The sequence below is a fragment of the Kwoniella mangroviensis genome (genome assembly GCF_000507465.2).
Source record: "Kwoniella mangroviensis CBS 8507 chromosome 1 map unlocalized Ctg01, whole genome shotgun sequence".
NCBI classification, from domain to species: domain Eukaryota; kingdom Fungi; phylum Basidiomycota; class Tremellomycetes; order Tremellales; family Cryptococcaceae; genus Kwoniella; species Kwoniella mangrovensis.
The window spans coordinates 12854499-12881921 of record NW_027062533.1 but is presented as its reverse complement, the minus strand read 5'-3'; the positions used below and the strand labels follow the sequence as shown (position 1 = coordinate 12881921).

The window sequence follows — 27423 nt, the reverse complement described above, 5'->3', positions numbered from 1 at the left end:
CGTGGCGAGTGAGCTTGCTTGAGCTTGATAGTATATTATAGAATGAGGGTAGGTGGGTAGTCGGACCGGCGACTGGGCTTGCTGTTCAGCCTGAAAGACTAGCTTTTTGAGCTACCAGCTTATTATACTTGATCGAGGAGAAGCCACTTGAGCTGGGCTGAGCGTGTGTGAGAACGATAGTTGATGGCACAGCCAGAGATGATTAGGGATGATAGGAGATTAGATGATAAAGGTCAGCGAAGGAGTTGATGATGATGATGAGCAAAAATGGAAAAGTGGATTTTCCTGGAATACTAATGTTGAAAAGGACAAGGGACTCACGTTTGGTCTCAGACCAAGCTGTACCAAAGATTAAACTTTTTGCTAGACTCCAAAGTGTCCCAACTGACGAGCTTCTTCAAGATTACGCACCAAGATGAGTCTCCCGGAAACAAAGTTTGAAATGGTCGTCGCTACAAGGTTGGCAGGTAGGGAATTATGGCTTTCGATTGTCGGGTTATGCTAATCTGTAGACCTTCAAGATCTGATCCTCAGGTAAGAAGGCAGTGGGGAAGTCGACTATACAAGGAGGGAGAGTAGGCGGGGAGGTGGATATGGGGTATGAGGATGCAGACGAGGGTGGTATGCAGATGAGGTTGAGTGAGAAGCAGAGGAGAGGGAGGACAGACTATTTGGGCTTTTGTGCCTGGAAAAACAGTCGGGTCGATGAGTGGAGGTATGTGATGTGTGTGAGGTTGAACCCTGCCGTAGCCCATCCGATGGGACAGATGATAGACAGTGGATATGACTCTTTCGATGGTAAGACCAGGCGTTTGGGTAAGCAGCAATGGGTGACAACAGTATAAAGTGTGGCTTCTGAATTGATACTGTGCAGTAAAAGACGATACGCCGATAGATGGCTGGTCGGTATTTTTCGATCTACTGAATTATCCTCACAGAGGATTATAGAGGGATGTTCGATGGGATGGGATTATGAGGATGAAGAGATGAATGTATAAAAGGTGGAAATGAATTGATATCCTTCTGTTGTCTCTTTTATGCTTTATCTCTCGAGGTGAAAGTTGGATGAAGATCGGATGTTCGGCTGTCCCAGGTTGGTTTAATGGTATCGATCGTTGAAAGGTGTTTGTCTACGTGTGTTTGTTTGCGCTGATACGATGCTACCTCGTTTCTTCTTCTCCCTTTCTTCTTTCTAAGCTATATACATTACAGATGAATGAACAAGATAGATCAACGAACAAAGCTGGGGATGAGTGGATACATGAATGTATATCAAGCTATTTGGGGAAGTTGTCTCTGTACACAAAGTCTCGCATTACCTCTTCGGAACTCCTCCATCGTCATTTAACTTGGCTTCAACGGCACTGGTCCTAGTCCTAGTACTCGTGATGTCAACCATTACTCTCTCCTTTCGCTCTAAAGCCGTTAGACTAATTAACAAACCTCACTACTGACAAAGGCGAGATCCACCACTTATCATAATACTACTGCAGGTGAGAAAAAAACGATGTCTGGTGGCTTTTTCACGATCCGAGACTCTTCTTCCTCTTTCCTATGCTCCTGTATTGGACTGCACAACTTTATCCTCTAAAGCAGACAAGCAGAAGGGAGGGATGATGTGGACCTGCGGGTCCGGCTTTTCCAACACTCTAATTCTGGGTACCTAAAGGGAAAAACGGAGAAAATGACTCAACAGAGTAAAGAGGAACCCTTAACTAATTTAATTTAGCTTTCTTTGGCTTATGAGATTTGTTCCGGACCCTTTAATGATAAGCCGTGAAGATCGTAGATCGACCCGTGGGATCCGTTCATCACAGTCGTTCGTACCACTTGCGATCCTTGAAGATCGCACAGTCCTGACTGAGCTATGTATACACTGCCCAGTAATACGCCGTTTGTGTCAGTGGATGAATTCGGGATACCACAGACGGCACGACGATCATCCTCTCTCGATCGCCTTCTTTTTTTCGCTCCTCATAGACAAACAGCGGTGAATCATCTTGTGACGGCAGTGAGCAGCTGGACACAAAGTTAATCCTTGGTCCCTTCACATCCGAGCCGACCGGGCAAGGGCTACGGTTCGCTTCTTACGCAACATTGGCTCAGCATTTATTCAACGGACATGATCGACACAAGCTCAAGATGTTCACCGACCCACGGACAGACCTCTGCGTAAGTGAGTGTGTGAATCCTGCTTGAGCGCCAGTGCCTTGTGATCTTCCTTCCGATCCGTGCACCAGAGAGACATTTGGATCATACACAGAGCCTAAAGTCTGACCATGACGACAGTAGGGCATTAGTTCAATTCAATCGTTTTACATCATGTCTCGATTCTGCTTGACGAGAGGAGTGGAGTTGCATCGAGTAGTGCTGGAATGATTGGACCGTCAACTGTCAGTGGTACATGTCACCGTCGTAACTACTGAATGAGGGAAGTGTACTTTTGGTCAGTTCAGATTGGAATCAAGATAGTGTGGCGTCGGTGATCAAATGTATATGAGACATTTTTTCACTGTGTTATGCTGCAAACTAATGCAGTACTTACAGCTGCATTGCAAGAAATGGACCAAAAGATAAAGTAAGACAAAAAGAGATTAACAGAATTACCCTTAGAACGAGGTCTGAAAAATCTTGCTCTCGTCTTCTGAATAAAGCCCGGTGCAAACCTTCGTCTCATCAGTGGGAATCAACGGAGCGTCATCAGTCTCATTTCCTCGGTTCTCTACCGATTATCTCTCTACAGAAGTAGATCCACCGTTCTGGACATCCATCAAGATAAGACACTCAAGGTACATCTTTTACTACTGTACCAATCATACGGACAACTTCCTTCATCTTCTCCGCAAATCTGCAGTAATTGATGATCGTGATCGATCGATACTCGTGTTTATGTTGTTGACATCCTCACATGTCTTCTTTTACAGCAGAGTATGTAACACGGAATGGAAGGTATCACCGGCTTTTTCAGATTCAACACTCGTTACGTGGTATGTTAGGACAAGATCATCCGTGCCGATCGGCCCATAACGTAAAGCGTACAGCCTTGCGCTAGTGGTGGTGGTGGGTTTTCAACGGCGGCGGTGGTGGTGGAAGTCCTCCTTGGTACTGTAAGATCCCCTGTTTATCCCCATTTTTTACCTCCATTCATTGCGAGCTCTGCACGTCGCTTCATTGCTTGTCAGCAGGTAAACGCATGTCACGAGTACTCAAAGAACAATAAGAAACTTGAACCTGCATTACCGCCAAGCCAAGGACAACAAGGAAATAGAGTTTAAACTTTTCGCTGGTTTTGCGGCTTTGTCTCACTTTTTCACCCTTTGATCCGGACGAATTTCCCTGAATAAGTAATGTTGACAATCCTCCATTTCTCTTTCTCGTTAGCGCCTAGAGTCAATCAGTGTTAACTTTTTTACTACAGTGCACTTTTTAAGTAGTACAATATATCCCAAATGGGAGTATATTAAATCGTGGACTATCTTCAACAGAGAATGAGCTTGATTTCTGGTGGCTGTGATGAGGCTCACAAGATCCTTTGCGGTCTCACACCTTCTGGATCATCTATGCTACGTATCATATCACCTTGCACTACCAGATGTCGTTCAATGACCGTGCGTGAGACGATTGGAGTAACGGACAGCCTTCAACTCTATGGAAGACATCTAAGTATATATATATACTGTATCTTCGATTGAGGGACTACGTCTTATTCGACGGTTCAGGACAGGTTGTTCTGCAAAACAAGTACAAGTCGCTGTATCAGTTTCTCTGACAATCAAGGAGTCTGAAATGATCAAGCAGAGTTATGATTACTGACCGAATCGATAACTAGATATGTGGGACCACTGGCACCCCACCCTGTACATGACGATTCTTACTCACGAACCAAGGCGATCCGCTCTCTAGCGTGCATGACGAATCGGACTTGTCAGAGATAAGGCTCATGGGCTGGATCATACACTAAAAACGAACAAATTCAGTATGGCCCCAGCCTTGTATGGATTATGGGAAGATTGTACCACTGACGAGGAAAGGTGTTTCAGAATGATCATCGTCGTCTTTCGTAAAGGCATAAAAATCAAATTAACTTGCTGAATCTACTTTCCTTATATCTGATGCATTTCATGTCCAAGTAACGATTCTTGGACCTTCTTCAATCCTATCGACCTGATTGGAAATACTATAACCCGTTCGTTCACCGAAAAAGATTGAAAAGCTCGTTGTGACTTGACTTTCTCTTCTGATAACGGTGCCGAGGACTACCCCCAGGGTAGTGAGCAGAGTAAGTGTTTGCGAGAGCCACATATCGTACTAGATAATACAACTACTGCCAGATCATCAAGCTGGAATGACTGTTCTCAATCAAAAAGCATGTTTACTATACGCTCTACTTTCGCTTTGCTACAAACAACCCCAGACCGCTGGAAGGAGATAATCCTCGATCGTCCTTTCATAATGGTCCGTCATGAAACAATTGGACACACAAAGGTCTTGTAGGTAAGACGGGAGGGAATGACTATCTCCTGAGAGGCGGGTTGAACAATGTTTCCATTCAGGTCGTAGGTTCAGTGAGCTCACCAACTTTGGTGTTATCACAGGTCCGGACTAGATATTCAGGCATTGCGGCGAGCCATGTTGTAGCTGATGAGCCGGACGCTAATGTGAATGCTCGTGCCAATTATACTACATCAGGAATGGTGACGATACAAGACTCTGTCCACGCGGTGTCTGGAAAGCTCACTCAACAAGCGTTCGCTCATGATAATGAGAATGCAGTACAGTACAGTACATAACATCTGTATCAAATACTTCGAAACTTACATATAAGGCATAATATCTGGGTATGTACTGTAATGGTTCAAATTTCCATTTCCCCCAGAGGCTCGACGACCGATTAAAGATTTATACCCAAGAAGTCATCATCGTCATTGTCATTGTCATCGTCATCATCATCGCCATCAGGCTTGCTCAGAGGCATGAGATCCTACAGCCAAACTCAATGTCAGCATCTGCACCGGGAGGAGAACGAAACAATGATACACACAGTAGTGATATCAGGTTCAGTCTGAGATGAGCCTCCTTTGTAACATGTCAATCTAGCTTCTTCATGTCTATATTTCGAATGTAACCAATTGTATTGTCGATGTAATTCGTAATCGTAGGTGATTTGCTCTAGAAGACCAGTCTCCTTCAATCCTTCGAGTGTACACTAGACAGAAGAAAAGGCACAATTATTGATCAATTTCCGCCTCAACCACATACAGTACAGGTATTTACATGTACTGTTCTATTCAGGGACGAGGGGAGTACACATAAATCTGTATGTCACTCACTTCGAACCTAGCAGTGGACTTCTCATCCTCACCATCATCCTCATAGGTATAAAAGTTGAAATACCTATATGCTTTATCGGTTCCAAATTCAGAATCATCCCAATGAAATTCAGCCGTCTTTTCACCTCTCTGAATTTCTCCACCCGTACCAAAGTTTTTGTCGGTGATTTGGTGTCCCGAATCTTCGTCAAATTCAATATTGAATTTCAGATCGTGGTCGACTCTCTTCACTTGGATTGCTGTGGCTGAAACCAGACCTAACAAGGCAAGGATGGTGAATGTTTGGTATAGAAACATAATGATGATGAAAGTGGCAATTCGGGAGTATGAGTAAATCAGGTTAGCTGTGTGTACGGCTGGGGTCAGATATGAAGTGTGTACTGTGTTGTAAGGAAAAAGCCAAATTCAATTTGACCTCGTAATTAAGTAATATATGTCAATGTAGCTCATATCTCATGTCCGATGCGAGCTCGCCATCTGTTATATACCCTGCTCTTCGGCCTGTGTTGGTGATCAACCTCTTGACCAATTATAAAGGTTGAATCTCTTGGCATTCCAGAATGAGATTCTTTCCGTTATACTGACCCCTTTGGATGTCACCGTATGAGATCTAATCGCCACAAAGGTATGTACTTGTAGCAAAGCCCCAATTTCCTTTAATCGATGAGTATAGATAATCAAGCGATTACATTAGGCAGAGAGGGTCAAATTCAGTACCATGAATAATAAAAGGAAAAATAGATGGCATGTACATATACTGTACTTGTCCTTTCCATTATAGCTGTACAGTACATCAATAAACATTCCATCTACGTCGATGCACTGAGTCTTGGCATTCAATCAGCTTGCTTCCTTTGTATACGTCAGATAATCTATTCAATGGTCGGATCTCCCCTTGTTGAACTCCTACAGATCGCGTTGATCGATCACAGATCCCAAACTATAAAGGTTGTAAGATCTCAACAATACATACTGTACACGCAGTCTGCAATACAACGAGCCGATGCACCAGTACTGATTAATACATGTCCAAAAGTGCTATCTCGTCAAACTGTAACATTGCTACAGTAAATTATAGTATCCATGCCCATATGTATATAAACTCGATCTACATTACATTTTGATCCATCCGTTCATGATGATATTGCCTTTTCCCGTAAATTATGCTCGTACAGAGCTCAACTAGAACCGTAATGCAGCAGCAGCCTATTGGCATACACCATATCAGTAAGAAGCCCAATATCGCCGCTGAGATAAATGACAATGTCGACTTACTCTGATATCAGCCAAAGTCAAACTTGCTTTACCGCACATCTCAGTAAAGATACCATCTTTCAAGAACAGATTTTCAGGTGTATCGAACTCCTATAACAGCAATTACGATTCAGTCAGCTCATGTTGAAATTGAAACAAAATATTCTCAACTTTACTCACCTCAACTTGTCCATCAGCCATGACCAAAATCCTATCATAACTCAAAATAGTCTTTAACCTATGTGCGATACACAACAAAGTCTTGTCTTTGAATTCATTTCTGATCGTTTCCTGAATCTTCGCATCCGTTTCCACATCAACACTAGCAGTCGCTTCATCAAGTACCAATACTTTCGTATTCCTTACTAAAGCTCTTGCCAAAGACACAAGGGATCTTTCTCCTACTGACAAGTTTCCTCCCTCCTCTTCAATGACAGTATCTAAGGTGAACCTCTTCGAATTGGCTTGTTGTTGCTGTTTTTCAGTTTCGCCGTCAATAGAGGTTGATTGACGAGGTGAATTGGATATCAAATGAGCTCTTCGAAGGGTATCATAAAGCTCAATATCGGATTTAGTATTGAATGGATCGATATTGGATCGCAATGTTCCACTGAATAATAATGGATCTTGAGGTATGATCGATATACCTGATCGTAAATCATTCAAACCAATTTTCGATACGTCTACACCATCAATCTTGATTGATCCACCTGATAATTCAGACATCCTAAATAAAGCAACCATAATTGACGATTTACCTGCACCGGTTCTACCTACCACACCAATCTTCTCTGATGCTCCCACATTCAGAGTTAATCCCTTGAGAACATCGGGTAACTCTTCTCGATATCGCATCTTGACATTGTCGAACTCAATCTTACCTTCCTCAGGCCACGATTGAGGAGGCTTAACTTCATTTATTTGATGAGGAGCTTCTTGATCTAATTCATTGGCATAGTGCATGATTCGTTCTGCACCAACCATATCATTTTCCACTTCTGCGACTTGTCGGACCAACCATGAGAAAGATTGTTGTACAGAGATGATGGTCGATAAACCCAATCCACCAGAAGCAGCCGATACTTTATGTGAGCAGACGACGATTATTGCGACGGAGAACGATAAGAGCGAACCTAAAAAGTCCAATCGGAGACCCAACCAACGTTGATTGATGATCGTAAGGTAATAAGCTCGATTTTCGACGTCCATTCGATAGACATTGTCCTTGAAGAATCTTTCAGATTCACCGTAAGATCTAATAGTCGCCACTCCAGAGAGTGATTCTGAGAAGTGCGAGTATAGGGAAGATCGGAGGATCGAATCGATTCTCTTGAACTCTCTTGAAGATCTTCGGTAGAACGCGGCATTGTGAACGTAAAGTAAAGACACGACACCCATGGCGATTAGGAAATAAGGTTCGACAATAGCAAGTAATATGGTAGCTCCGACAATGTTGGACAATGTACCGACTGCCATCCTCATAGCATCCGAAAGGGTATTATCGATTGTGTCTGTATCTTTGGAGAATCGATTCATGATTCTTCCAATAGGGGTGGTATCGAAGAAAGACTGAGGAGCAAACATGACTCTTGTAATGGCGTTTTTGTGGATCTTGACCGAAGCGAAGTAGTTGATCAATGCGTTCGAGAAACCTTGGAAGAACATGGTGATGGCGGTTAAGATACCCAAACCAGCATAAATACCCATGTAGAATCCATTTCCATAGGCCCACTTGTACTCTTGCCACCATACTAACCAATAAGATGTGATCACGTAGGTAGCTTGAGCGAAAGCGATGGCGACGAGTAAGATTGGTAACATGAAGACACCATTACCTGCTTTGAGGTATGCCCAAAAAGTACCTTTTTTGAGGGCACCGGTGTTTCGTTCTTCAGCTTGCATAAGGGCATGGGCGGTACCTTTAGATACCATCTTGGATCGATCATACTTGTGAGCGGGACCAGATGAGTTCATAGCTTCTTCTTCAGTTTCAAGGGCTTCTTCATGTTGTTCTTCATTACCAAACTCCCTAATCAATCTTGCGAAGGCCCCATCTTGTCCCTTGAGTTCGTTGTAGGTACCCATCTCTCCGATGTGCCCATCCTCCATCATGATGATGTTGTCCACATATGGTAAGAAATGCAGAGCGTGAGTAACGAGGATTCGAGTGTTGTTGTTGAGCGCACCGATGATGGCATTGAAGAAGAGTGCTTTACCTACACCAGCATCAAGAGCAGAAAGTGGATCATCGAGAGCGATGATATCCGCGTTGAAGTAAATGGCTCTTGCAATGTTTACTCGTTGCTTCTGACCACCAGAAAGGTTGATACCCTTTTCACCGATCTCTGTCCCATCACCATCTTCGAGGAGTTCGAGATCAGGTTCGAGACAGGCATCTCGTACAGCAGCCCAGTATCGTTCTTCATCCCAAGGTTGACCAAATAAGATGTTCTATATTTGATAGTCAGCTAATGCAACGTGGAATGACGTATGAATTCGATCTTACCTCTCTGACTGTGGCATTCTGAATCCAGGGAGTTTGAGCACACAAAGCGGTAGACCCAGAGAAAGTGACTTTTCCTTCAGTTCTTCTCATCTCACCCATTAGACCTTGTAACAAACTCGATTTACCGGAACCGATCGCACCGACTATAGCTGTGAGAGAGCCTTTAGGTATACTGAGATCGATATCATGGATTTGGAAGATCTTCGCTTCAGGTACAGCTTCCTTCTCCTTGCTTTCGTCAACAGCGTGCAAAGCAAAAGGAGCACCTTGACCAACAGCTTGTTTGCTTGCTTCTGCATCGTGAGGTCCACCAGAAGCCATCTCAGCTTCGATTTCATCCACTGCAGTAATCTTTTTGGTCTTCTTATTCCAGAACATCCTTCTCTTCTTCTTCTGATCTTTGACTTTAGTCTTGGCCTCGTTGGACTTAGGTGTAGGTTTTCCGGCACCGGGATTTTTACCATATCTTCCTTCTAGCTTTTTCATCATTCCATCATCGTCTTCTATCGGAGCCGCATCCCATGTGAAAGAGGCATGTTCAATTTTGACCGCTTCTTCCTGGGTTCTGTCAATTCTCAGGTTTTCGGAAATCAATTCGGCGTCGAAAACAACTTCCAATCTACCCAAAGCGTTGAGGGCGTCGGCGACAGCCGACAATGTCATAGGCCACATCATCAAGGGCATTCTCATCAACTGGAAAAGAGTGATGACAGTGAAGATGGTGGCAGCTTGAAGGTCGTGAGAAGTAGCACTGTAGGTGATAAATGATATGATAGCCGCCAAGGTTGGTAAGGCCATGGCGAATGCCATCATTCCAGATCGGAAAGTCAAAAGCGATCGGATGTATTTCAGTTCCATCCCTCGAATGTTATGAATTTTCTGCAGGAATGGATTTTCCCAAGCCATATATTTGACAATTCGCATTCCACCCAAGATCTCTTGAAGAAGTTTTGCACTACATATAGCGAAAGTCAGCTCATAGTCTGCTCAGAAGTTCGACGTATAGCTTACCGTTTGTCGGTCCATCTAGCAGCCTTCTTACGTATAGCAAAGAGATTCTTCATAAAGATCACTTGCAATGGCGTCATGATGAGGAGGAAAGCGATACCGGGTAACGCGGAATAGCCAATCTGGACCAGAAGGATGACTATCGAGAGATGTTAGCATGTTCTTGCTCGTAATTAGGATAATGGAAAGACTCACTAATGATGATGATCATTTGAATCGGGGCAGTCCAGATTATATGGGCAAAACCGGCAGCAAAATCGATTCGACTCGTATCCGTTGATATGTGGTTGACAAGTTTACCGTTGGGTATTTCACCTCTGGATTTCTGAGTGAATCGAAGTGCTTGTTGATATATACCTGAAATGAGCGCTGCTCTGGATAACACTCCTACACCCATTGATCCTATAGCCCGATCATATTTCACGAATCAGTCGCTGTCAAATGTCTGGGAAATGTTTTCAACTTACGAATGAAGTAGTGGTGTATACTCAAACTGGATGTTAACAATAACAACAGCAGACCGATGGCCATACCCACACCATCACCGATTTTAGGTTTTGGGGTTCCCAGTGTATCGGCAAGCTGCCAATTGGTTGACCATTTGATCAGAGCTCTAATGAGCAAGGGCGTGACAGCTTGACAGGCATCACCGAAGAGTTTGATGACACCTGCTGACACGAAGTATAAACCGAAAACGTCATTCAAAGCTAAGGCTAAAGAAGCATGTTTCTTCCCATGTTTTTCTCGATATTCCTTTTCTCGCTTCTGCCGATTAGGTAGCAGAGGATACATCATCCGTTTTGTAAAAGGTAAAGGGGTATTTGGATCTGTTAATCTTGCATTATATTCATTGGCAGCTTTTGTCCTTCTGGCGTATGATAGCAAGAGCTTATCTGCCAGACCTTTTGCCGATCGAGCTTCGTCCATTTTCCATAGATCGGTATCTTGCAATGGACGAGCGGAACCCAAAGCCATCATCGGACTGATCCAATTAAAGAATAACGTGTCCCAGAAATTGGCGGTCACTTCTGGTGTCACTTTCGCGTCGTCCAGGGTGAGAGGTGGTGGCGGTGGGGGATGTTTGGGTTTGACGAAAGGCAGGGAATGTCTCCTGTTTTAGTGAAAACGTATCAGTATGCATGGTCGATGAAGGCAGGACGGGTACATATGGGAGAACAGACAGGATTGAGAAAGGCGCGTAAACAATAAGAGATTGACTCACCATCTAGGCTGCGTATATGGACCCCCATCGACATGCTTCAAAATCTCTTTACCAGACTTCTGCTCCATCACCACCATGACCGTTCTCTTCGCACCTTCATCGTCGATCTCCTGTATACCTCTTTCCTCGTATTCCTTTGATGACGATGCTCCCTTTTCGTCTTCTCTACTACCCTGCGATAGCTTCTTCTTCAGATCCTGTTCATCTTCGCCTCCCACTCGCGTCGATACACTGTGTGATGAGGGTGCAGGTGCGTCGGAGGGAGTGGATGGTGATGGATCGCGTGTACTCGACGAAAAGACCATCTTGAATGCTTTATATCAATGTTGGATTGAGAGGGCGTTGAGATGTAGATGATCAGCGAATCTGCTTTGTATCTTTTTAGATACGTGTCGATCTGTATGTATATGCCCGATTCCTTCGGGAGGCCGAAGGGGAGACTCCAATCTTCGATGGGCGACAGTGGACCAGATTCTTATGGAATTATTCGAAATCCAGACCAAGAAGATAGATATTTTGAGGTTGAGAATGTAACTTCCCTTTGCAATTGTGTTATCTTGAAGAAAGCGATTGAGAAGCGTTGGATAATTCTGAGGATGGATCGTATGGGTCGATATCGAGAGGCAAAAAAGTCATTCATATGAGATGACTCGGAGAAATCCGATGACGGGGGGATGACTCTCAAATGTAACGGGAATTTGTCTGATGACGATGATCAATCGTGTAACTAGTCTAAACGGGGATGACCAAGCTCAGACCTCAAGTATGACCGAGGTTGATATGTTTGATGCTCAATGTAGGTGATGCCAATGGGAAGGTATCCTATCCGTCTCTATGGTTTGTCAGCATGGCATCTATCTCACTTATGTTATTTGTATGCATGCGGTCATGCTGCTTTGTGTGTATTTTTATCCTTACCTTACATTTGCTTTGCTCTGTTCGGGGGCCGAGGGGTTGGGCGGCAATTTTCCTGCTGATTCTGGGAATTCTGATATGATCTCACGGACTTGACCGTTCCTTTCGGATCTTGGTCTAGATCACAAGATCATCATCACCGTTGTGGGACTCGGACGCATAAGGTGTATGTGTTTATCGCGGTCATCACCGCCCGCAACCGCACCCGCACCCTACTCTACAGACATCGCCGACGTGTCTAAGATAGATAAGCTTGACACCTGAGTTACCTGTACAGGTCAAACCGTACCCATAACTCACACGCGATGCTCGTCTCTCGATATGAGGCTCTATCCCCCTTCAGCTTTCAACAATGCGGCGGATTTCCGGATTCTTGCATGACCGATGCAAAAGGTATGTCGGTTGACATGACGCTTAAAAAACACCGAAGTATCGTGGAAAGGAAGAAATCAGAAGTCATAACATGGCATGGGTAAGCAATCAGAACACGAGCCTCATTTAAGGAACCAGAAGATGCAATTCTGCTCAACACGCACATCATCGGTGTTGGTAAGGCGTAAGGCGTTTCGGCCTTTGGGGCAAGAGGTGGAAGGGTAACACTAATGAAGATGGAAGAAGCCTCGAGAGCGGGTGACCTGACGACCAAGACGTCACTACCATCACTTTCTCATGTTGCATCGCACTAACATGTCTCGTATTCTTCAGCGAGAGTGCTGTTTGCTATGGGGGATGGACCGAGCTCATAATGGGATGATGGGATGAAGAATCGAGTCTAGATTGTGTGGATGTTTGTTTATTTGGTTGGATGAAAAGTGTCTGTGCGCTATTATTTGTTTTTTCGCCATCAGATACCATACTATCACACAATCAAACACCCCCTCCTCATCCCTCATCCCTCATCCTTTCTCATCCTTTCTCATTCTCTTTCTGTTCTTTTTCTTCTTTTCCATTACGTCTCTTTTACGAACTTAACGATTAGTCACGATTGACGATTGACGAACGATCTAACGATTTCACGACTGGCTCCTCGTAACGACATTCTGGATCGAATAGAAGAGATTGACTTGCTTGCTTGCTTGTAACTTGTTGGTACACTTATCAAGATTATCGCCATCAATTTATTCGTCCAAAGACACCGTTACTCTTATCTCCGCTCGACAGACCACCCATACATACACAATCAGCCACCTTGGCACTCATAGCTCGTCATCATACTTCTCACTTGATACTTCAAATAGATCATCAAACATAACAAACACACCCTCGACCCTCTCCGATATCATCTCGATCCTTACACAGCACAGAGTAGAATATCATTCAACGTTGTGACAAGATAGCTCCACTCACCATCCAAACAACTTTCTTCGTCAACAACCTAGCTACCGGATGTCATCTTAAGAGCAGTCCTTTCATCATAACAGCATCCTTCTTCATCCATCTCGACACGACCATCATCGCAGATTAGACAGTCAATTTAGATGGAAGAGTAATCAGTATACCTCGCAACTTTCACGATTATTACGAGTCACGACCACATCACGAAGTAAAATCAGCCACGTTTCCTACATACATAGCCTCCCCCTAAACACTCAAAACCGTGCGTGAAACCGACAGTCATAACATACTATACGTTTCACCGACATAGTCCATCAAAGTATATACAGTAACGAACCTATATGATATAAGATATACCGATCACCAACATGACTCATTCCTCTTCACTCTTCTCACCGAATAATCATATTCGACATTCTCACTATCTCCAACCCGAGACCAACAACCTCGTAGCTCCTCAACCTCCAACAAGCTTCGGTAGAAGTAACGGATTTCTGAAGAAGATACCTTCAGTCTTGTTCAACAAGGAGAGAACGCCAATCAAGAGCAAGTCGAGTAAAGCCAAATTGAACATCTACGTTGATCCTTCTTCCCCTCGACCCATGAAACCATCTACTGCCCAACTTCCTTCATCGACCACCAACACCATTCCTGCAATTGTAGGCGAGAAGGATAAGAAATCCAAGAAACCTAGAAAAGCCTTGGCGGATTTGTTCGGTTGGGGCAATCATCACCATCACAACATACAAGCACAAGCCCAAGCCCAGCCTGTATCTCCTAAACCAGAGAAAACAAGTTTCGCTCCTGCTGTTCCACCGAAAGACAACCCTGCTATGTTGAAGAAACTTCAAAGACCTCCTTCCACCAAATCTTCCGCCTCTCATCTTGTATCATTACGACCACCGATTCAACCTGCGGTCGTATCGAGACCTTCGATTGGAGATGACCCTTTCGTCAGAAATGGACAAGGTGCAGAGGTAGTCGAGCATGTCTACAGACATGGTGCTCGAACGCCTTCGGCCAAGAGTATCGCTCTTGATCGACGAGCAAGTGTCTCTTCAGGTAAAGCTATCTCTCACAAGACCGTATCCAGCGATGTATACAGTACGAAGGAGGTGACTGAGAGGTAAGTTCCAGCGCGATAAATGACCGAAAGCTAAGCTGATCACTTCACTAGATATCAACCAAATATGACTGGAACTACTATGGAACAACGACGAGTATCAGCTCCTCTGACCTCTGCTCCGCTTGTAGATCTGCCCCCTAGATCAGCATCTCTTGGTAAACTTCTCGGAAATACCATGGCTGCTCCTCTTCCTCAGCTTCCTGAATCGCCTATCGAACCAGAAGAACCCCTTATCAAAACTCTCAAGAAGGAGAAGACTAAATCTAGAGTATGGGGATTACTCGGTAGAAATAAGTCAAAGAAGGAGAAAGTAAGAAATCCGTCAGACGGAAAAGCTCCGGCTCCACCTGCGAAAGAGGCATGGGCTCGACCAGCGGGTAAGTCGAGTGTAGAACATACAAGACGCATACTGATACTTCTCTCAGCTGCTCCAATTACAACATCGCTTTCGGCTCATATCGATGATAAATACGCTGCTGCTACTATTAAATCCAACGTTGGCTCGATGCGATCTACAAACTGCCAACGACCCCCAAACCTTCACATCTCGGCACCATCTATGAATGCGGGCGAACAAAGATCTCCGCTCACCGCCTCCACCATGTGTTTCCCTAACTCCGCTAAACGATCAACATTTGGTGATCAAGAGTCTTTGCCCAACAGCACGCCTTCCAAGTACCCTATCAGCTCTGGGAGAGGAGGTGTCTGGGAAAGCGTCGTCGGTACGGCTGCCACTCGAACTTCCGATGAAGAACCATGTCACGCTATCGAAGCTTTGATGGGTTCATCTCGACTTCCCAAGAGGAAAAGCCTCACTGGTCTTTTTGGTGTTAATATCAAGAAGAGTTTCGAAAGGATCAAGCCCTCCTCGCCACCTAGATCCCATGCTTCACTCTTCCACCACCATCGTGTTGATGCTTCTCCACCTCGAATCGCTGCTGAACCTACTCTCCGCTCTCTCGCAGAGGAGATTGAAGAAGCATCTGAACCGTTCAAGGCAGCCATCGTGCCTTCCGACAAGTTTATCAGTCGATTCTCAGCTCAAGATGAACCAACAGAGAAGAAAGCTGAAATCCTTCGGAGAGATCGTGAGTGAATTTGATTGCGAACAAAGCTGACCTTTGTAGCGAGTCTCAGGAGAGTCGCATCGGCCACCGACAAACTGTTCACTCTGGTTTCATGCCTCGACTTCTCACCTGCATCCAGCAACAGTCCTACTCTGCACCATATGGGATCACACAACTCCCTCCGAAAACGTCTCAATGGTAGTCCCACGCCAGTTCGTCGTGTGAGGTCAGCCATGCTTGCCAACAAAGCTAGTAGCAGCTCTCTTAAACCGCCGTCTGTCAATGTCAGCCCTCTCAAACTTGCTCTTCACCGTGCTCAAGCTGCCGCCAATCACCAGAAAGAGTTAGGACCTTCATCTCCTCCTAGAGAAAGTATGGTCCGCAAAGGCATGCGAAATATCTTTTCACCTCCTTCACCATCTCCTGTTCCGCCTAAACATGGGAAACCTTCGAAACCCGCGGTAGATGTCATTGCTGCCAAGGTCACCGATGAACGGGTCGGTATGGGTCAGACTATGGGACTTAACATCGTACAAGATCGAACTCAGTCTATCAAAGGTAGCATCGCATCTGATGTACCAGCCGATCTGAAAGCGTTCCTGGGATCTACTGCTGTTCATGAAGTTGCCTCTTCTCCTGGTAAGACAGCTATCCTCGGCTTGCCTGCTCCACCACCGAAAGATCGAGTTCCTGTCCGTCGACCCGGTCCCGCTCCGCCTGCTCTGTCGCTTCCTCCAGTACCGGATACGCATCACCCTGATGACATAGCTGCATCCAACTATTCGCAGACTGACTTTGATCACAACGAAGAACATGACCTTAGAGACTCGATCTTCAGTGACATGCTTTCTGTCGATAATAACGATCATCGAAATACCTTCGATTTTACCAGTGAATACGCTTCTCTCCATCAAGGTGATCAACGTGCTTCATTTGTCGAAGCACTCAAGAAAGTCAATAGCGTTGAACTGTTCTTGCCTGCTGTTGCTCCGCCACTTCCTGCTCTTCCATCGAACTCCATTTCGATCTCCGAAGCTATACCATCATTCCACATCTCTAAACCTTCTGACAGTACTTCCATGCATGACTGTTCTGAAGATGAGGATGAAGATGAAGCCGACGCCGACGCCGATGACGGGGACGATGAAGGTTTGGAACACTCCGCTGTGATTGGTCAAGTAACAGGTTTCGCCAAAACCTCCCCTGTCAGAAGAGAACCATTTAAAGGTCAATTTGCATTTCAACAACATGTCGCCACTATGCCTCGTCAGGACAGTCCCGCTTCTTTCGGTGCACCTGAGCCTATCCTGGCTATTCCTGAGGTCGCTCCTACCCATGGACGACGAAGAGGTCACCACCGAGGCGAATCTGGTCTGAGTATTGCAACTATGTCAAGTATTGGTTCTGTCATTGGTACCGGTAACGAGCGCGAATACACCAATTACTTCGAAGTCAACTTTACAAACCAAAATGGTCATTCTCGTCATCAATCTATCACTGAGAACATTCACGAAGCATCGGATGAAAATTCACCTACTCAGACCTCTATGTCAATTGTCAACCAAGTGGGTGCCAGACCTACCACTCGAAGGGGCCACCATCGTCGAAACTCGTCTATCGTATCTGTTGATTCACTCAGCGAGACTATTGGCCACACCTTCTCCGTCGGTCCTCCTATCAGCTCTCGCAACAGTCGTTATGGATATATCAGCAAACACCGCCGAAACGCTTCTGGAGAAAGTACCTTTGGTCGACCTGACTGGGCGGCTCATCGACGAAACTTCTCATCCATGTCTACTAGTTCTAACTTCTCGATATCGCAGATCGTAAGACCTGGTCTAGGTGAGAGGATGTTCCAGCTCGATGGTGGTGTTCAATTGACCTCTATAACCGGATCACCACCTGATGAAACGTCCGATTCCAGACATGTTCGAAAATCGTCTTGGGATAGTCTGTTCGATGGTACCAAAAGTAGAGTTGACGATTCATTATTCGATTATTCCCGCCAACACCAATCCCGAGATTCCATCTTTGATTCTGATAGCTCCTTCAACCGATCTTCTGCAGATGGCGATTCGTTATTCGGACCCGAACCAACATCGGCAAAGAACAACTTTTTCCTCAAGGGCCTTCGACCCATATCGACTGTCAGTACAGCTACGAGTGTTTCCAACGGCGATGATACTTTCCACCACGTTCAGAAATACATGCAGAACGTGGTCACTCCGGTCAAAGCTATGGCTAAGGAGATTGAATCTTGTTTGGAAGCTGACGGCGAGGACATGTCCAACATGAGTGAGTCCATCACTCGTCAAGCGATGATGAGAGAAGCTGGCTGACCGCTCCGTCTCACGCAGCTCCTTTCGGAAAAATGAAACCGAAAGCCAACAGTGGACGTCAAATGCTCGGTTCATCCATCTCTCGACCTCAGAGACCTGGAAGAAGAAGACCTGCTCGACTGATCATCGCTGAACCACCTATTGACACTCCTGGTCTTACTTCTCCTTCAGCATCTGAGACGTCCAGTCGACTCTCTCTCGACACTAATGCAGCTTCGATTAATCTTGGTAGACGTACCAGACCGACCGGTGCTGGTCACTATCGACAAAAGTCCTCTGCTGGCGTCAATGTCGACGCGACCATCCATGAGATGCCCTCTATGGCTACTCTTCGAGCCAACAAATCCGCTGCAAGTCCAAGACCACACAGTCTAATCTCGCGAGAGCCTACCATCGTGGGTGTAGACGATTTGGGAGGGGACGAGGAATTTGACAGGATGAAATCTGTCAGAAACTGGGTCGAATGGGAGAGAGAAGCTGTTGATGAGTTCAGGAAAACCAAAAATTGCTGGAGAGATAGTGAAGAGTCTAAACATGCTTTAGAAGGTGAGCTTCACGTCTCCTTGCCTGCCTCAAAGACATTTCAGCTGATCGTTATGCGGTAGACTGGAAAATGCCCTCCACTACTGAGGAGATCGCTGCATTTCTCGCTCAATCCACTCAAGCATACAAACCTTTAAATCAATTACCATTAGGTAAGATCGCTCATCGACGTAAATCCTCTTTGAGCGATTCCAGAGGATTGTGTTCACCTTACGGCTTACCTTTACCTCGACCTGAACCTTTGGTTAACAAACCGAAGATGTCTTTGACTACGAAATATGAAAAGAAGAATTCGACATCTTCGACCGTATCAGCTTCTTCTGCATTCGCATTCGCTTTCCCATTCCCTGATGATGTACCTGAAGCGCCTTGTGCACTTGCTCAACCCATCTCGTCAGTATTCGCTCAGTTCGTTACTGATAACTCCACTCGTACTCCGTCTTCACCGCCGTCTGCTGGAATAGAGGCCAAACCTGCTGTTCGATTTCAGTGGAATTTGCCCTCAACCTCGACTTCAACAGTGGATCATTTCGGAATCAAGAAGTTCCTTGAAACCGACAACGGTGATACTGCTAAAGAAGATGATAAGAAGAGGAATAGAGTGACTAGTACAGCTAGAAGACAGGCATTGGGATGGGGTAGGAGAAGGAATTCCGATGGACCTGAAAAGACAATTGGCTTAGGCTATAACGGATATGATGCTGTACCTATGCCCAATACGGCTGTACCTCTACAGATGAAGACTACCAACTATCCGGTGAAATCGAAGAATAGCAAATCGGAGATGATGAAAGATAAGAGAAAACAGAAGATGAATATATTTGGTGATCCGGTTTCTTTCTCTTCGAATTCGAATAACGACGGGACAAAGAAGGACATCTTTGTGGGTGGTGCAAAAGGTCAGGAGAATGATAAAATGAATAGGTGAGTTGTAAAGCCATGCCGAATAGATCATTAGATATATTTAGCTCACGTATAGATGCTTGACCCTTTATAGACAAAGCTCGAAAAGTAAATTAATTGCTAAGACTCGATCTCCTGCCAAGAAGAGGACGCTGAGACAGGTGGCCAGTACACCTAGAACTCTGAGGGTATGAAAGTAGTGAATGAGAGAGGATGTTTTGCTTTTGCTCTGGCTTGAAATGAAATTGGATTAGATATGAAATAAATAGGGTTGATGCTTCCTTTTTCGCTTTCTGCTTCGCTTTGCTATTCGATCATTCACTGTTTACTCATGTGTATATCTCTTTCTTGTGCTTCTTCTACTTCATATTTCTCACTGTATTTAACAATATATCGGGTTCCCGTTTTCTCCTGAGAATATATAAGATATTCTTTTTGCCCCCTTTACTTCTGCTCTTCTGCTATTTGGACAGTAAACGTAAATATTCACATCAAGTACATATACAATATATCTAGTCTTGTTAATTGATCATTTTACATAACATCATAATTATTAATTCGAAACAAGACTTATTTGAAGATATATCGTATATATATATAATGTGAATATCGATTGATAATGATCTATGAAATAACAATGGATTTTGCGAAACAAATTGATACCAGTATGCGGAAGTGCTTTGTACTACAGTATACATTCGATCATTGTCATTCGTCTAGACATTAGGGTTGTTCATCATGAAATCTATCAATTATAAAGGATGAAATTAATTATAAATTCGAAGTAAAAATCGAGTGATACTTCAATGACATGAAAAGGAGACAGCACAAATCAATAACATTTGATAATAACAGGATTGGACTGTTGGAATTTGACGGACATCCTATGGGTTGATTGGTATCATCGGAAATTCAATTTGATGAGGAATAAAAGGATATTCATCGACACGTGAACTGAAGCCCAGCCTATGGACATAAAAGTTAACGTATCAGCTACATTTCTGGACTGAATATCGTAATCGAAGGTAAAGTGAAATAAACATACCACATGCAGGTACTATAGTGGAATTGAGGATACAAGATCAGTTCTAATCGTCCTTCGACTCAGAGACTTGGTAGCATGGTAAGATTGACTCACCCAATTCAGGATATTCTCTCATCTCATCCAATCCTATCTGAGAGACGTTTACTCCGAATGCTATTGACATGAGTAATCTAGCTATGAAGGAGCTTATCAATTCGGATCCCTGTTAGTGTGCACATAACATGCCAGTGTCAGCTCTGACGACGACTTGTATATCAATTCACTCACCCATATGATGGAAGAAGCTATGAAAGTCAGTGGAAAAGTATAGGGATCTTCGGGAGTAGGATCGAATCTAAAGAAAGGGTATATATCTATTCTTTGTTGCATCAGCTCTTGTACCTAGATTGTTATGTCCTGGTACGGGTAAAGATAGTCGTTGAGATGTAAGATAGACTCACGCTGATTAGGTCCAAAGTGCAAGATCGATAACCAGCCTATGCAACCAAAACAGATCAACACAAAACATCGAAATATCAAGCCAAAGAAGAAGGGATGACAAATGACATACCTAAAAACCCAACCATCGTGACGTTCTGTGCTAGACCTCTACAGTAAAAACTCGTGGCCACATTCTCGACATGTTCCTCCCATGGTGTAGGATATCCCACCAATAATTGTAATAATCTATGATAGGTGTGTGACATCTGTAAAGGGAAGATGATGATGACTGAGATAGACGAGAGAAGTTGGACAGTAGCGTATTGAGTGGGTGAACGTAATCGGGCGAACTAGATTCGTTATATTACTATGTTAACATGCGAATCACTCATGTATGTATGCTAGTCGAATTGATCTTGGACTGGTATTACGTGTGTAACGAATTACTTGACTCACGAGATTACGATAGAACACATGATATACTAGTTGAAAGAACAACTTGTACAAGAAGAGTAAAGCTCTACTTCGAACTTTTGAAGACAAGATGAAGAATGATATTTGAGCTAGTAGTTGGACAGCTATAGCATAACCACCACATCATAAGCTCGTACTCCTCATCGTGATCATAATCTGCTGATTCGAAAGATGGCACACTCACTGATCACCCATGAATACACCCAGGTACCAGCATCCAAGGAGGTATGAGGTAGAGTCGTCAAATACAAACTTGCATATGCTACAAGAACACATTTATATTGTCAGCGTTTTCCAAGATCAATATATTCGTGATTGAATTCACCTTGTCCTGCAATAAGGGAGAAACAAGCGATAGCCAAACAAGTCATGAACCATAAGAACCTCAACCAAGATGCCGGGAATCGTCTTGATAAATGACCACCTAGGAATCTATCGGCGAGAAGTCAGCTATGACATGACGGAAAATGGAATCTGTCTGTTATTACAGTTAACATACATCTGCGTAACGGTCGATAATGGTTGTCTATATGTATGTCTTTTATCCCTCTTCAATTTCGAGAAACATGCTATCGCCGGCATCAACATAGCTATGAATGATAGAGTCACCCAAAAGGCTATTTGAGTGTGATTCAAATCGATTATATCAGCTTGGCCATAGAGAATAAATAATCAGTAGCACTATCTTCGTAGAGGTTTTTTTCCTATTCTCTGCTCAGTGATATGGATGATGAAAGTGAAGGATACCATATGACCATGACTTACTCTTCCTCTCCCAATCGACTCCACCATCCACAGGATCTTTATTACTCTCCCACCTTTTCCTTAACCTGAACAAATCGAGATGATGGGCCGCTAAACCCAATAACAAGGTGGATGACCATGTTAGGGCATACGACAATTTACCTCCTAGTTTAGATGGCCACCAGTCTGAATCCAGTACATTGTGTCAGTCCACGTTGATACATAGATGATTGGGATGGTTGGAACTCACTAAGACGGTAAAGTGAGAATAGGTTGGTGATGAAGAATAGAGCTACGGCCAGGTACATTCTAGACCCGTCGTCAGATCACTATTCTACCTGATATTGAGGTGAACATCTGAGCTCACCCGAAATACCTGATCATACCAATAACCCAAATCATCAGCCCGTCCGCTGAAGGTATACAGACCAACATGTCGACTCACCAAATCAAGAAGAAATAGAAATTCACATCTAGCGGTAAATCCCTCTCTTCGCCTTCATCTCCATCTCCATCGCCAGGTGTAGGTGAAGATGGATCGTCTTTCGGCCTTTTAGGCCAAGAAGGAATTTCGGGGAATGGATCGTCTTTGTACGGGTCAGAAACTGGGAATGGAAGTGAAACCCATATCCAGACCTGTGTCAGGGGGACAAGCAATTCGTAAAGTCAATCAGTGTTTGATACTTATAGGATGAAGTTGGAATCAGGGTTGCTAGTCTAGAGTATCAGTGACAGACTCACCACCACACAAGGTAAGATGACCAGGACGAAATGTCTCTTCCACCATGATTCCAACCATGTATTGACGGTATTCCTACTTGGCTAAGGTGTCGTACCGAATACCAAAAACAATATCAGCACTTTCTCTTCTCACGCTCTTGACATTCAACATGGTAAGATGTTCAATTATCTCAATCTAATTCCTTTTAATCGATAATCCAACGAATCACTCATTCAAGTCTTGACAGAAGATGCACTCACCCGAAAGAACCATTTCGTCCATTTCTCATTGACCCCCTCCTGCCCTTGACCTTGTCCAGGTGTTTGCGAGGGATCAATCCCACTCAATCGTCGGAGTTTCCTCTTATATCTCTGACCTGGTTTACCCAAATTCAAATGCGAAGTAACAGCTTTCAGATCTTCCCCCAATGATATGCTTTTCCCTTTCCCTTTACCCTTTCTGTCTGTACTATTGTCTAATGGTCTATTCTGAGTGGAAGATGATGATGAGGATGATGGATCTGCCGTAGAAGGGATGGGTAAGGAAGGTCTGATTCTTTGCTTATGAGGTGAATTCGTCTTATCTATCATTCGAGGCTATCACCATCAGCACAAAGCATGAATGAAAGAAGAGGGGAAGGACATACCCCATAATCTATCTTGAGCTCTCTCAGAGCCTTTGGAAAGTGGAGTGAACATTGTCTATTACGTTTCGTCTTCGTATGCACATTGGTGTCGTGTCAGTGGGTTCTATGGTATCACTGAGTCATGGTTCTGACTTCTTATAGCTTTGGACTTGGTCGAAATGATTGTTGAACGTGCACTACATTGATTTATTGGACGAAGCGGTTATCTTAGCTCACGGTCGCGTCATGTCAACAGTCGAGCTGACACGGTAATGTCCGGTAAACAACGAAATGACAGACATGATACCGAGATGCATGAGTAGTATGAATATGGAATCGTGTTATATGTACAACAATTTATGTGATTTAATATGACTATATATGTACAAGTATGAAGCGACGAGAATGGGATCCACCCTGTTGAAATGCTTTTCATTGTAATGTGCAGACGTTTGTTGGACCGGCCGAGGTGAATCGAGTTACTACATTATTCGGTGAAATATCGATATCCTTCGAAAGTAGGACTAGAAGGTAATTGATAATTCTTGGTCTTGTCTTTACCTTGAGCGATCACATCTCCTACCGTCACTTGAGTGTTGATGTTGGACGATTTGAGATCGTCATATATTCCTCTATTCATATCACACACAAACACATATATGTCATCGTATCAGCTTCGACTTGGATCCGATTGTGTGAGAGAGAGTTGGAATGGTATACTAACGATAAGATTTCACCTTTCGCAGAAGGTTCCATATCCCCTCCTATCGCTGAGAAGATCCTAGTCTTGTGTGTTTCATCATCAGGTCTCCAAGGCTGTTTATCGATTTCACACGGATTGTATCTGAACGAATTACCAAGACTCGATGAAGTGGGTGAGAGAGATGTATCACCAGGAGAAGTTGGTTGAGCAGTTGTATTGCTTGAGGTGGTTGGTCTGATGTTGATAGGTGGGGTTGCACCTATATCTTTCAGTACGGATGAGGATGAGGTAGGTGAGCTGACGAGATCTATCAGTAATAGTCACTACTGATGAATACCTCTCTACCAATGTACTGCACTTACTTGCTCATCTTGTAACGAATTCGGTGATTGATTTATGGGGTGTGAAGATGATCAGAATCCAGTATGATGAGTTGAGTGTCGGTAGAGAAGGAGCAAGAGAAAAAGAGAAAAAGAACAAGGTAGAATGGAATGTCGAGTCGTTTTATATGAGCCTGTTCGTGTTGGTCAGAAGGTCGTTTTACCTTGCAAAGTGAGTTCACCCATCACCATCCTTTGTACGCCTGCAGTGTGGTGTAGATTATCTATCCTTTCATCGATAGATCAAAGGATCTCCCATCGCCTTCTCTCGTCCTCGTCCATTCGGTATACGGTATACACGCCGAGTTGATCCGACGTTCACCTGTGTGAGCAGACATCTTCTCATTGTGTCATCCAAGTCCAGAGGATGACGACGTGCATGGTCATGGTCAGCAGACCATCGTCCTCAACACATTCGTGAGAAGACCTGTTGGGAATTTATTCGTCGCCGATCATGCAAGTGGATGACTTCCTCGCTTCTGCTCCTCTTGGTACAGCAAGAGGTACATCTTCTGCTATGTTTCTGAGATGCATGATAATCAGATAAGAATGGGCAACGTCGCATTCATGCATGAAGTCGCTCTGCCTCTGGTTCGATTGATGCACCTCACAGCAAGATGAGCCGGTCCGAGCTCAACCACGTGGTTTCAGATCGATGGGATCAAAAAAGTCATCCGTCTCTTTCATCCGCTGGACCCGTCCCCAACTCAACTTCATCATCCAGATACCACGAGTGCTGACAACAACATTGAACTACCTGACCTATTAATTTCATCTAGTAAAGACAAGCAGGACTGAAAATGAGGGGTGCAACTCAGCTCACTGGACTGATACGCTCCACAAGGGTGACATCAACTTGTAAGCTACCATAGGACACATGACCTCCTTCGAACATAGCTTATGGATAGTGTCAAACTTTAGCCCTTCGAAATGTACGATATGCCACTACTTCAATGAGGATGCCCGCCATGTCACCTACCATGACGGAAGGTGGGATTGCAAGTTGGAAGAAGAAGGAAGGAGAGAGCTTCAGTGCCGGTGATGTTTTGTTGGAAGTTGTGAGTGTAGTCGATACATATGAAATATGGAATCGGCTCGGACTGATTTGGGAGTTATATCTAAAACAGGAAACCGATAAAGCTACGATAGATGTTGAATCTCAAGATGATGGAGTGATGGGAAAGATCATTGTGAGTGTACACACAAGGATTTAGAATCAACAAACCCTTATTGTATATGTATTTATCGAGCTGATCCTGGTGAATTGTGTCGTAGGCCCAGGATGGTTCATCCAAGATACCAGTTGGACAAATCATAGCTATCTTAGCTGAAGAAGGTGATGATCTGAGTGCTATCACTATACCAAGCGATTTATCTCCACCAGGTCAAGGTCAAGGTGAATCTTCAGCATCAGCTTCAAGTAGTGAAGCATCAGCACCGAAAGAAGAACCAAAGAAGGAGGAACCTCAGGTAGAAAGTAAGAAGGAACAACCTTCTTCATCTGGTACGGAGCAGCATGAGATTGGACATGGTCATAAGGAAATCAAACATTCTCAACCTATTTTCCCAAGTGTAGCGAGATTGTAAGTTTTGGTTTAATACATACATATTGCAAAAATCCCATAACTTCAAAATCATCCCATCGAATCACTTTGACCTATACGATCCGAGCCTCCTCAATTACACAAAATCAGACATAGGGCTAACAATGAGTTATACTATAGATTACAAGAATCCCCTCTGACATCCGAACAAATATCCAAGCTCAAGGGAACAGGTCGACATGGAATGTTAACTAAGGGAGATGTGTTACTAGCTCTGGGCAAAGTGAAGAACGCTTATGGGTCGGCGGAGAAATTGAATTTGGATGTGATGGGTCCAAGTGGGAAGAGGGCAAGTGAGGTGAGTCGAGTTTGACCAAGATGATCTTACGACAGAGGGAAAAGAATTTTCGTTTTGATCTTGCTTTTCGATCTTGCTTTTGGAACTGCGGATGATATCTCTACCACATATTTCAGAATATAACACGGAACGGTGATACTGACTTTTCCGATCTTCACAATTTATAGAACAAAGCTACTTCACCTAAGGATGGAGCTGCCCCAGCTAAGAAGGAAGAACCCCTCGATGGACCAGCTTTACGTAGATTGATTTTGGCTGGTTTATCAAAAGCTACTGAACCTGCTAAACCAGTTATCGATCATTGTGAGTCACAAAACAACATTTGATATCACCTTTCCTCTTTCACCCCATCCCTCGCGACCTCGTGCTAATGTCATTTCCATGCTCAGCATCCCTCCCTCTCTCATCTGATTACGAATTTGACTCTATCATCTCTCCCTACGCTTCGCTCTTACCTCCCCCTAAACCGCAAGTCAACATCCCCTCGGCGGACAAGTTGGCTGAAATTGAGAGTGCTGGATTGAGTGGTAAGGGAGCGAAGAAAGATGAATGGGCTGGGTTGTTTTGATCGGATCGGTGTTTGATTGATTGAGGCTTAGTTTTTTGGTAGATGCAATGCTATGTCACGGTGATGACAGGATGCATATGGATTATAGAGTGTTTGGTGTCTCTTCCTTTTTTATGATTCAAATGGGAATGATATTCATGCATTATTTGCTTTTTCCCTCCGCTTTTCAACCCGTAACGGAGCCAATGATTGATATCTATGAGACCCCCAGGTACCGAAAACTTAGCCTATGTGAAGGGTGTATCTCGCAAGTAAGCTGACGATACTTCGCCTATGAATTATGTTCATCTCGT

General features: G+C 44.1%; 6 protein-coding genes across 6 annotated transcripts; 2 read left to right on the top strand and 4 right to left on the bottom strand.

Annotated features, from left to right (window-relative positions):
- Positions 1 to 4891: 4891 nt before the first annotated feature.
- On the bottom strand, positions 4892 to 5627 carry I203_104875 (uncharacterized protein; the record flags this gene model as incomplete). The annotated part of the gene is made up of 3 exons (XM_019143543.1): positions 4892 to 4981; positions 5042 to 5206; positions 5331 to 5627. 3 exons carry the CDS (start codon positions 5625 to 5627, stop codon positions 4892 to 4894), a joined length of 552 nt encoding a protein of 183 aa, XP_019006592.1.
- An 885-nt stretch (positions 5628 to 6512) lies between these two features.
- Positions 6513 to 11625, bottom strand: I203_104874 (uncharacterized protein; the record flags this gene model as incomplete). Its single annotated transcript, XM_019143544.1, has 9 exons — positions 6513 to 6536; positions 6606 to 6695; positions 6765 to 9035; positions 9091 to 9453; positions 9496 to 10045; positions 10102 to 10237; positions 10294 to 10500; positions 10566 to 11209; positions 11321 to 11625. The coding sequence occupies 9 exons, from the start codon at positions 11623 to 11625 to the stop codon at positions 6513 to 6515; spliced, it is 4590 nt and encodes a 1529-aa protein (XP_019006593.1).
- Positions 11626 to 13938: 2313 nt separating this feature from the next.
- Positions 13939 to 19742, top strand: I203_104873 (uncharacterized protein; the record flags this gene model as incomplete). Its single annotated transcript, XM_065517636.1, has 7 exons — positions 13939 to 14696; positions 14748 to 15073; positions 15122 to 15788; positions 15834 to 18058; positions 18121 to 18648; positions 18708 to 19569; positions 19643 to 19742. 7 exons carry the CDS (start codon positions 13939 to 13941, stop codon positions 19740 to 19742), a joined length of 5466 nt encoding a protein of 1821 aa, XP_065374454.1.
- A 707-nt stretch (positions 19743 to 20449) lies between these two features.
- I203_104872 (uncharacterized protein) lies at positions 20450 to 23650 on the bottom strand (the record flags this gene model as incomplete). Its single annotated transcript, XM_065517635.1, has 16 exons — positions 20450 to 20514; positions 20687 to 20795; positions 20861 to 20946; positions 21034 to 21069; positions 21144 to 21363; positions 21470 to 21591; positions 21672 to 21749; positions 21813 to 21919; positions 21987 to 22104; positions 22253 to 22417; positions 22482 to 22540; positions 22599 to 22607; positions 22677 to 22867; positions 22973 to 23053; positions 23213 to 23535; positions 23599 to 23650. 16 exons carry the CDS (start codon positions 23648 to 23650, stop codon positions 20450 to 20452), a joined length of 1821 nt encoding a protein of 606 aa, XP_065374453.1.
- A 414-nt stretch (positions 23651 to 24064) lies between these two features.
- On the bottom strand, positions 24065 to 24650 carry I203_104871 (uncharacterized protein; the record flags this gene model as incomplete). The annotated part of the gene is made up of 3 exons (XM_019143547.1): positions 24065 to 24209; positions 24302 to 24577; positions 24643 to 24650. 3 exons carry the CDS (start codon positions 24648 to 24650, stop codon positions 24065 to 24067), a joined length of 429 nt encoding a protein of 142 aa, XP_019006596.1.
- An 810-nt stretch (positions 24651 to 25460) lies between these two features.
- I203_104870 (uncharacterized protein) lies at positions 25461 to 27130 on the top strand (the record flags this gene model as incomplete). The annotated part of the gene is made up of 7 exons (XM_065517634.1): positions 25461 to 25518; positions 25582 to 25718; positions 25788 to 25850; positions 25936 to 26243; positions 26385 to 26562; positions 26730 to 26865; positions 26952 to 27130. 7 exons carry the CDS (start codon positions 25461 to 25463, stop codon positions 27128 to 27130), a joined length of 1059 nt encoding a protein of 352 aa, XP_065374452.1.
- Positions 27131 to 27423: the final 293 nt, after the last annotated feature.